The 11,808-nt window shown below is 34.5% G+C and overlaps 1 protein-coding gene across 1 annotated transcript; it reads left to right on the forward strand.

The window, feature by feature from the left end:
• The first annotated feature begins 4,518 nt into the window (after window positions 1-4,518).
• On the forward strand, window positions 4,519-5,618 carry LOC140009786 (F-box protein CPR1-like). The gene is made up of 2 exons (XM_072056104.1): window positions 4,519-4,909; window positions 5,569-5,618. Exons 1-2 carry the CDS (start codon window positions 4,519-4,521, stop codon window positions 5,616-5,618), a joined length of 441 nt encoding a protein of 146 aa, XP_071912205.1.
• Window positions 5,619-11,808: the final 6,190 nt, after the last annotated feature.

Raw genomic sequence — 11,808 nt, forward strand, 5'->3', positions numbered from 1 at the left:
ACTTCTTTCACACTTAAATGTTGATACTTCTTTAATATTTTCTCAACATAATGTGATTGAGACAAGGCAAAACCCCCACTATGTCTTTTAACTTTAATCCCTAAGATAGTATCTCCTTCACCAAGATCTTTCATCTTGAACTTAGAAGACAAATACTTCTTAGTTTCTACTACACCTTTAAGTGTAGCACTAACAATTAGCATGTCATCCACATACAAACAAATAATCACACTATACTCACTATTAAATTTAGAATAAATGCACTTATCAGCATTATTGTACCTAAATCCACTAGAGAGTAAGACAGATTCAAATTTCTCATGCCATTGTTTTGGAGCTTGTTTCAAGCCATATAAAGACTTCACTAGTTTACACACCTTATGTTCATTGCCCAGGAGTATAAAACCTTCCGGTTGTTCCATGTACACCTCCTCATTCAAATCACCATTTAAGAAAGCTATTTTAACATCCATTTGCTGCACATGAAGGCTAAAAACAGAAGCTAAAGCTAGAAGTACTCTAACAGAGGTTATTCTAGCCACAGGTGCATATGTGTCAAAATAGTCTATTCCTTCCTTTTGTCTATAGCCTTTAGCTACTAACCTAGCCTTGTAAGTAAGAATAGTTCCATCAGTGGTATATTTCTTGCGAAATACCCACTTACAACCAATAGGTTTAGAACCTTGAGGCAAGTCCACAAGAACCCAAGTATTGTTAGACAATATTGAGTCCATTTCATCATTCACAGCCTCTTTCCAAAATGCAACATCTCTCGATTTCATAGCTTCATCATATGTCTTAGGATCATCCTCTACACTCAACAAAATTGGAGTTTTATTTAGTAGAGAATCTCTATTTCCTTCTACTAGAAAAACAATAGCTTGAAGAGACACAAAGTCGTGGGGCAATTGTTTTTCTTTTCTTTGTCTCTGACTCCTCCTAGGTTCACTAGGAGTATCAATTTCTTTTCTTTTTGTACCACTAGAAGAAGTTGCATTTGGAGAGGATGGACCTATAGTAACTGTTGAGTCTTTAAGAAACTTATCTTCAAAGAACTCAACATCCCTTGACTTAACTATTATATTTGAACCAAGATCAAGTAGTCTATAGGCTTTCGAATTTTCTGCATAGCCAACGAACACACTTTTAAGGGCTCTAGGTCCCAATTTAGTCCTTTTATTATCAGGGACCCTATAGTAGGCTATACAGCCCCAAATTCTTAAATAAGACAGATTTGGTTTTCTATTTTTCCACACTTCATATGGAGAAATTCTAGTTTTTAAGGAAGGAATTCTATTATGAACATGACATGCAACTTACAAAGCTTCACCCCACAAATTATTTGGCAACCCTGAACTCACAAGCATGGAATTAACCATATCTTCAAGAGTTCGATTTTTCCTTTCAGCCAAACCATTTTGTTGTGGTGTGTATGGTGCAATGGTTTGGTGTACAATTCCACTTACTTCACAAAATTTCGAGAATTCACTAGGGAAGTACTCACCCCCTCTATCACTTCTCAAAGTTTTAATTTTCTTATTCAATTGATTTTCTACTAAAGCTTTGTATGTTTTAAACATACCAAACACTTCTTCTTTGTGTTTCATAAGATACACATACACAAACCTAGAGCAATCATCTATGAATGTGACAAAGTATCTATTTCCTCCTCTAGTTAGAAAATCATTGAATTCATACACATCAGAGTGCACAAGATCAAGCATCTATGTTTGTCGTTCAACTTTAGGAAAAAGCAACCTTGTAATCTTGACTTGAACACAAGTTTCACATTTCTTATTTTCAAGGTCATCATAGGAAATTAGGCCATCTTTAGTCATAAATTTCAACACTTTATGATTCACATGTCCTAACCTACCATGCCACAAAAAATAAGAACAAGTAGAAGAAGTAGAAGCCAAAGAGTAAACAGAAATATCATTCACTTTATTAATACTCAACTTGAACATTCCATTACAAGAATAGCCCTTCCCTACAAATACACCATTCTTTGACAAAATTACATTATTTGACTCTAGTACAGCCTTCAATCCTTTCTTGTTAAGAATGTCCGCAGACATTAAATTCTTAACAACATCAGGAACATGAAGTACGTTGGTAAGGACCAACTTTTTACCGGATGTGAATTGAAGATGCACATCCCCTTTGCCATGAACCTTGGCTCTCACTCCATTTGCCATGACAACTTCATGACCTTCAAGAAGTTCATAACTCTTGAACTGATTCTTATCATTGCAAACATGAATTGCAGCACCAGAATCATACCACCAATCCTTTGAAGGCGTAGGTGTCGTCATATGAAATTCAGTCACCGTACCAAAAGTCATTATTGCTATAATTTCTGCACACTCATCAACAAGATTAGCACTTGGAGCAACATTTTTCTTTTGTATCTTGTTGAGTTTGCACTCGGCCTTATAATGGCCTTTCTTGCCACAATTGTAACAATTTCTATTTTTTTTCTTATTGTCTTTTGAATTAGTATTATCAGGCCTCTTTCTCTTACTACCAGAATTCATTTTCTCTTCAACCATATTAGTCTTAGGAGCATCGTTAACTTCTAGTTTTTGAAGTATTCTGGCCCCTTCTTCAACTCTAAGATGTTTCAAAACACTAGATAGAGTTAAAGTTTCAGAAGTGTGAAGCAACTTCTTTTGGTAATCATTCCATAATGGTGGTAACTTAGCAATTATTGCACCAACTTGGAAAGATTCAGAAACTTCAACACCATAATCTTTAAGTTTAGAAACTATCACTTGAAGATTATGAATTTGGTCCATAAAAGAAAAAGAATCAACCAACTTGAACTCAAAATATTTCTTAATGAGAAACTTATTTGTGCCTTGCTTTTGGGATGTATACTCTTCCTCAATTGCAGCCCAGATTTTCCTTGAATTTCGTACTCCTTGGAACATATCGTAATAACTATCCGGGAGGGTGTTGAGAATGTGGCCTCGGCAAATAATCTCGTCCTCTTCACGCTTTTGCCTTTGCTTTGTCACTTCCTCGGACTCACCCTCCACTGGAACAGGAATTTCTAGAAGATTTGGATTGAGAATGTAAGCCACCTTCAATGCAGTGAGAAAGAACATAAGTTTGTCCTTCTAACGGTTGAAGTTGGTTCCGGTTCCATCAAGTTTGTCTAACTTAACGAAATCTTGGTTCATAACTTTGACAGCACTCTCTTGTGTAGACTCCATTCTTGTCAATCAATCAAACTTCAAGATTGTAGGTCAATGATATAATATAGAATGACAAGATCGTATTGAGTCAAATCAGAAAATTCAAGAGAGAATTCACTAGAAACAAGTTCACATAAATGGGGATCAAAACTTGAAGAATTCAAGGCGTGTAATCACTTTCCTTGAAGTTTGATTGCCCCCACTATCTTGCTAATCCGGTCTCTGGGCAAAAACTCTAGAATACAATGAATTCTAATTAGACAACCAAGTAGCAAGTTCTTGGATTTGTCTAGTCAAGAATAAAAAATATTTCAGTTAGTTTTCTGGTGTTCAACCCATTGATTTATACACCCACAATATTCAGAAAACGGTTAGAAACTGTTCACATGTACCCTTTCAAAGGAACATGAAATTTCACGGTGAAAGGGTGCTTCAAAAGGTGCAAACCTTTCCTATTTTGCAAACTACATCAACAGTGACCACAACATACCTTGGTCTTGCACTTGGCTTTTGGCAGTTCATGAGGATAGATGTAGTAAACCTGAAAACTGAACAGAAACTTGCATGAACAAATTGAAGCTTGTTGGTCGATCAAACTAAGAGAAAAGCATAAGAATGCCGTTTCCAAGAATTATTTGAAATACAACATGAGCGACATAATTAAGAAATTACTTACAGATAATATCCTTCATCTGGCCAAATGGAAATTTCAAAGCTCATCAAATCATCGTTGCCACTGGGAATTTAATAAAACATGATTTTGGTAGGGTCAGCTCACTAATGTCTGTAACATGAATATGCAAATTAAAACCAGTCAACAAAAGACAGCTTAAAAGATAAGTGATAATCAACTGAGTATAAACAGTATCTGGTGGCATGCAACTTTTTGTTGCTGACTTTTATTCACCATAGAACTTTAAGAAAACTAAGATTGAGATCGACCACCCTTCTGCAGAATTTCACAAGGCTGAGCTGACGGGATTTTGCAATGGCCTTTTCTGCGTGTTGTCAAACCGTTGACAGTATTTTTGTGGATTCCCTGGATTAAGAGGCACCAGGAAGTACCTGTTTCTCATGTCAAAATTGATCAGGAGGATATAGCCTATCGTAGTGATGATTACTATTTACTACGGGTTTGGGTATGATGATAGTAGTGAACTATTGATGATTATAAGGTGGTAAGAATTGTTGGGGTTGTGGATAGGAATTGCCATCCTCTCACTTTTAAGATATTTTGTTCAAAATCAAATTCTTGAAGAAGGCTGGTCTTCCCCAAGCTCTCATGTTTCCATTCTCTAAACAGTTTCTTTCTCACAAAATGGTACAGGAGTTCTGGTGCAAACTGCAAAGTGCTCTGCATTGGCTCATCAGCGAAACTGATTGGAGCTTTGATCTTGTTATCGTGGCGATTGACCTAAGAACTGGGCAATTCCAACTTGTGCCACAACTTGACAATATGTTTAACGCCCCTATGAGGCATTTGGCACTGATTCAGGGTTGCCTCAGAGTGGCTTGCAGGAGTGGTGCTGGGCTTATGGAGATTTGGTTGACGAAGGATTACGGGATTAAAGATTCTTGGACAAAATTAACTGTTGATGTGGGTGAACATTACATTATATCAGATCTTACCCTATTAGCATATGAAGAGGAAAATAGGCAATGGCTTATAGAGGAAAATTACCAAGAGTTCCTTTGGTACTGCACACATGGTTCGAAGACTCGGCCGAGAGCGAGACGACTTGGCCGAGACGGTGACGACTCGGCCTAGGCCGAGACGAGACCGTGACGAATCGAGACCGAGATACTCGTCTCGCCGAGAAATCGGCTGAAACGTCACCGCGACGAGTTGTCACGGTCGAGTCACACCGAGTCACTCCGAGTCAAGTTGAATTCAACAAAAAACCTTTAGAAAAAAAGGAAAAAAAAGGATTAAAAAAGGGAAATTCGGGGACCTCTCTACCGCCTATATCGAACCATGGCTAGTACTGATGATCATAGTGGTTCCCTATTCTATTTCCAGAAATAATTGGGACAAGCTCATCCGAAACACCGGACATAATTGGGAGAAGCACTGGGACCACAGCTCAATTACATTGACCCTTAGAGTAAAAACTACAGCTAGATCCTAACACATGAGAAGGAGAAGTCAAAGGTTGAAATCATTCATTGGGAAATAGAAACAAATTTGCCACAGTACTATCACGTGAAAAGATGCGTTTTCTTTTCCACCTTGAAGGTACTACCTTCACTTTACTTTGAAGGTACTACCTTGAATTTGCCACGTTGAACATACTACCTTCACTTTACTTTTCTTTTCTTAGTATTGTCTGATTCTCTAAACTCTTTTGCTTTGTTTTCAAACTTTCAGGTGGACTTGGTTCTTATTTGTTAGCTCTAATTAAGAAGACATATGAGTAGGCAGAAGTAAGCACTGCGGGAATTCCTCCGGGCAGCTACAAGGAACCTGGGATTGGTTGGATGACCAGTTATCTCTGTGCAATTAGTTTCATTGGTCTTTTTGTGTTGATTCCACTCCGAAAGGTACATGTTCACGAATGTATATGACATTTGTCTTTATTGTTGGTTTTGTTCATTTTCCTATATCTTTTGTTCATCAGATCTGCTGCAATTTGTTAACAAGTCCAGTTTTTTGGTCAAGTTTCTAAAATTTTAATGCCAACAAGTCCAGATTTGCAAACAAGAAAAAAGAATCAATAAAATCGCAGAAGTTCCACATATAACTCTTAATCAGGTCATTATCAGAATATGGCATACACAACCATTTGGCAAAGTACAAATTGGTATCATATTAGCTATTATTGATAGGGACAATGGATAGAGTTGTGTGGCTAAAAAAATATAATGATAACACTATTTATTGTCATACCAGTAAGCGTGGGGCGGCATATATACATAACAAAATCGTGTACATTAGTTTCAAGTCATGTGCTATTTGTCATATAAGAGAGTGTTGACAATATTAAACCAAACTAATTAGTATTTGATGTGGTTAATTAAGTGTTTTAATTAAATAGGGGTTTAGTGTTATTTGTGGTATAGGAATTAGTTTCACAGTGAATTCGGTCATTTAGTCCACATAGGCTTATAGGCATGCACTATCACTCAAAGGGTTTTTCTTTTTTGAATTCGGTCATTTGAATTTGGTATGTATTGTTAAGTCTATATATATATATATATATATATATATATATATATATATATATATATATATATGACGATGGTTAACAAAGAAATTAGAGAGATATGAGAATTGCTTCCACTGTATGTGTATATTTTTGTGCTAATAGAGAGGGACATTTTGTATTATCTTCCAACTTATTATAATACATAATCATCTTGGTGATCATGATGGAGAGCTAAATTATATGTTTTAGTTAATCACCCATTAACAAACAAAATGCCGAAGTTCTTATAATAAATGAAAAAATGATCATTGTTGCAGGTTTACATTATAGATTAGATGTTTAACTTACTAATATCATAGAAATAAATTATTACAATTATAAAATGTCAGAAGCTGCTTGTTGTATTTTTTTTCCATATATCTTTAATTATTTTGTGATGTATTAACCATTTATATTGATATGTGTAATAGTTACAATGACGAGCAACGATATTGGTTGGGAACATGGTAAACCCGTGGGTGGGAATAGAAAAATTGTGAGATGCAATCATTGTGGAAAAATAATGCATGGTGGCATTACAAGGTTGAAAGAGCATGTCGGTCATGTCACAGGACAAGTTGAACCTTGTCCAAGGGCCTCAAGTGAAGTTAGAGATTTAATGAAAATGCATCTAAAGGTTGGTAAGATTCAAAGAGCTGCAATAAAACAGAAAAAAGAAGAAAAATATTGAATTCTCTCCAACAAGAAAATATGTATGGTAATTTCAACATGGTTGGCGACGAAGAGAACGAAGTCTTTTTTGAAATTGATGAAGAAAGTCGGATGGCGTTAGAAAAAAAACAGATGAAGCAAGCAATTAGAGAGAGCCAATACTTGCAATTTTTAGACGAACAATGAAGGCATTCGGTATCTGGGAGTCGACCTTCTATGTTTATGTCAGGTATGATTTGTAAACTAAAATATTATAACAAATTTGATATCATTTTATTAAATATAATTAAATAAAGTTGCAATTTAGTCATTCATTTTTTATTTGTTGAACATTGTGAATTTTAGGGAATATGGGTGTTGGCACTTCAAAACCAACGACTTCTGAAAATAAAAGAGGATTGTCACGTAATTTCAGTGTCAGAGAAGCAGATGAAATGACAAGCAGAGGAATTGACTCACATATGTTTCCTTCGAAACAAAAATCAGTCAAATCAATGTTTGCGACGAAAAATATAAAAAGAGTTGGTAAGGCAGTTTCAAAGTTTTTTCATTTCAATGCTATACCATTTCATGCAGCTGACAATCCTTATTATCAATCGATGATTGATGAAATTGTCAAAACTGGTTCTGGTATTAAAGGCCCTTCAGCTTATCAAATTGGAAATGAATATTTAGATGAAGAATATGAAGAGCTTGAGAAATATCTTGGAGATATTTATGATAAATTTTCAACTTTTGGTTGTACACTTATGTGTGATGGGTGGAGCACTCATACAAAACATCCAATAATAAATTTTATGGTATACTGTGATAGACACATGATATACCATAGTTCAGTTGATTGTACCAATGTCAAGAAAACTGCTGAATATATTTTCAAGTTAATGGATGAGGTAGTAGAGGTTGTGGGAGAAAAAAATGTTGTGCAAGTTGTGACAGATAGTGAATCTAGTATGAAAGCAGCTGGACAACCGTTGATGAAAAAAAGAAAAAATCTTTTCTGGTCACCTTGCGCTGCGCATTGTATAGATTTGATGTTGGAGGATATTGGCAAAATGGATAATGTAAAAGAAACTATTGCTCAGGGGAAGAAGATAATAAGTTTCATATATAACAGTGACAAAGTAGTGAATCTGATGAAGACATATACAAAAAAAAGGGAACTGCTACGTCCAGGTATCACTAGATTTGCAACTGAATTCATTTCTATGGAAAGTCTTCTTCGGCATTCTACAGAACTGAAAAGAATGTGCACCTCAGATGAATGGGCAGAGTTTAATAACACTACCAAGAGAAAAACAGAAGCTATTAAAGTAGCTGAATTGATATTGTTAGAGAAGTTTTGGAAAAAAGTTAGAAATGTGTGTGCAATAATGAAGCCTCTGGTCAAAGTTTTAAAAACTATTGATCAAGATAATAAGCCAACATTGCCAATTATTTATGAGGCAATGGATAGAGCAAAAATGGCTATTCAAAAGTCGGTGAAATCTTGGAAAACAATTTGGGAAGTGATTGATAATAGATGGTACAATCAACTTCATCGAGATTTACATGCTGCAAGTAATTTAAAATATTACATCCAATTTAAATATGTAATATATATATATTTATTTATTTTCTAATTTTGTTATTTTATTGTATTTAGCATATTTTTTGAACCCAATCCTTCAATATTCTGGAACTTGTGAGTTTAATCTGGATGAAGTTCGAAAAGGGTTAAAGAAAGTCATTGCAAGGTTGGAGCCAAATTTAGATGCACAAGTTGATTCAATAAATGAGGTATTCTTTTCATTATTTTATTTATTTATATTAATCAACAAATTTTAAAATTTTAACACCTGTGTATACATTATTTTTGTAGATCAAAATTTTTGCAGACAAAAAGGGAGGCTTTGGAAGTGCTATTGCAGCAAGAGCATTACCAAAATCTTTACCTGGTTTCAACTTAATTCATACTTACATAAACATCTAAATCATATAAATGAAATTAATATTTTTATAATATTAAAATAATAATAATAAATGAATGTTATTATTACTTTGTTTGTTTAGCTGAATGGTGGCTTAACTACGGTGAAGATGCGCCAAATTTAAGGAATATTGCAGTGAAAATATTGAGTCAAACCTGCACATCCTCTGGTTGCGAGCGAAATTGGAGTACATGGTCATTAATTCATACAAAACTACGCAACCGTTTGGCAGTTAAAAAATTGCATAAATTAGTTTTTGTGCATTACAATATGCGATTGAAGGTGAAAAATTTGATGCATCAAAGAGATACTGATGATTTCTATAACCCAATTAACTTGAATCACATTTTTCACCAAGATGATATATTGGATGATTGGATAAGAGAAAATGAACAACCCACATTGCCTGAAGATAATCTGGATTGGTTGGATAAGGGCATTCATCAAACTAAATCAGAAAGTAGTGAATATCAAGAACATGACAACGATGGTTTTGGTGATACATTGTCCTAATATATTACCAAAAGAAATAAGAAAGGTCTTGTTGAATCCTCAAATAGGAAACAAAAAAGTAAGACTAAACAAACCAGTAAGCAGACAGTTCCGTCATCTTCAAATAAAAGTGACAGCAGTAATGATGATGTTGACAATGGTGACAATGGAGATGGAGAGAACAATTCTTTCATGCATAGTGGTTACAATCAAGATAGCCAACAAACAGGAGGTATGTCATGGGCTCAAGGACAAGATAATTATTATGCCACCCAAGATACTGATCATGGCTATCGTCCTGGTATAGAAGCACAACGTCAATTCCTCAATGATTTAACTCAATTTTCAAGTGAGGATACTTTCTCTCACCATTCAGGGTCACAAAGATATAGAGGAGTCAATGATCAGATGCAAAATTTGGGTATACACCCAACTTATGAGCATGAATCTAGTCAAAACCGTAGTACTAGTCAATTGGGATATGGCTATGACCAATCATATGGAATCACTCCTGACTATTACAGTGGATATCGGCCATTTGACAGATTTGGACAGGTCGAAAGGTCTACTAGCATTCATGGTAGTGGATATTATGAAAAAAAAATAGATAAGTCTCATGATGGTTCTTCTTTTGATTCCAATAACATTGGATTTTATGGTCATGATTCTACTGCATCATATGGTACCAGCGATAGTGTTAACTATCAAGGGTTTGGATACTACCATCAGCAAATCATCTCCAATCCAGAAGTTCTTCCGTCCAATGATTATGGAACATCTAGTCAATCCTCACATCCAGTAAATACACCAGATAACTCGTATACACTATCTACTCAAGGTCCTATGCCACTTCCACATCTGTTTTACCATTCATTGACAAATGAGGATGATTTTGAACCACATCGTCATTCTACTTGGTATTAACAGGTACGAAAAATATAAAGTACTAGTATATCTTTTTACATATTTACCTTTTATCTAATATGATTTCTTTTTATTTTTGGCAGGAGATTGATCAAAATATTCCAACTTTATGCTATAAATAAATCTTTAGTTTGTATTGTTAATGGTTGATATTACTTTTGCAATTATTAGTTTTAAAATTGTGGTCTATGTTATTTTGATTTTATTTGTGAAGCCATTGTTTTAAATAATTAAAAGTACTTATCGTGTTTAATATGTATAAAAATAGTACATTTTACAAATTTTCTTTTGCTATTTTTTTATTATTTTTGTTTAGCATACTTTTTTTATGTTATTAACAGTTTTTAGAATATTAAATGTTTTAAAATTTGCGTCTCACTGAGATCGCGACCGATATGTCGAGACCGATGTGGAACGTTCCGAGCCGCGACCGCGACTTTGAACCATGATTGCACATGGTTCGCCGTCTCGGATCGCGGCCGCGTCGCGGTCTCGATTGTTCCATATCCGTCGCGGTATATCGGTTGAATATCGGGTGATACACATATTATAGTATATAAAAATTTCCAAAAAATCTGAAAAAATTGCTAAAAATAGAAAATACCATTAAAAACACAATTATCAAATTAAATTTACTAAATACCTACTATTTATTACCTAAAATTATCAAATTTGCCTTTTTCTAATTAATTTACCTAAAATCATTTTAACCAACATAATTGAGATACATGAAAATAAATAAATTATATTTATGATCATTAAAATGTATCCAAATAATCACTATATATTTTCTAACTAAAATTTAGATAAGAGACTACTAATACAAATTAATCATATACTTAATAATATGTAAAAATTGTCAAAATGCATTACATAAATTTACAAATATTTAAATATCATATCTGAATACTAAATTAAAAAAATTAAAATTGATAAGTTATTTTAAAAGAAGATGCGGACTTGAACTTGGGCCAAACTTGAAATTTAAGTGCTTCTAATTTTTCCTTCTATTTTTTTCCCTGTTTCTGGGTCTGGTACAAAAGCCCAGCTTCTCCACCAAATATGTGACAATTGCCGCAATGTGGAATTAGAGAGTGAAACCTGGCACAGTGGGAGCCTGGTGTCTTTGGGATTATTAAATGGGTGCCGCTCTCTCAAAGCTCTGTCATTAGGCTCCTTTTATATGCTGAAACATCTCCGTATAAACTTACTGCCAAAGAATTGAGATGCTCTCGATTCCTCCGAGTGAGATTGGGAATCAAACTATCAAAGTAGCAATCTGACTTCACTAGTGTTGTTCCTCTGAGATTTAGCCGTCCCTTTCTTCGTTTTTCTTCTCAATTTCCCTTTCACCCTTTTCAATTT

This window comes from Coffea arabica, chromosome 6e (genome assembly GCF_036785885.1).
Source record: "Coffea arabica cultivar ET-39 chromosome 6e, Coffea Arabica ET-39 HiFi, whole genome shotgun sequence".
Lineage (NCBI taxonomy): Eukaryota > Viridiplantae > Streptophyta > Magnoliopsida > Gentianales > Rubiaceae > Coffea > Coffea arabica.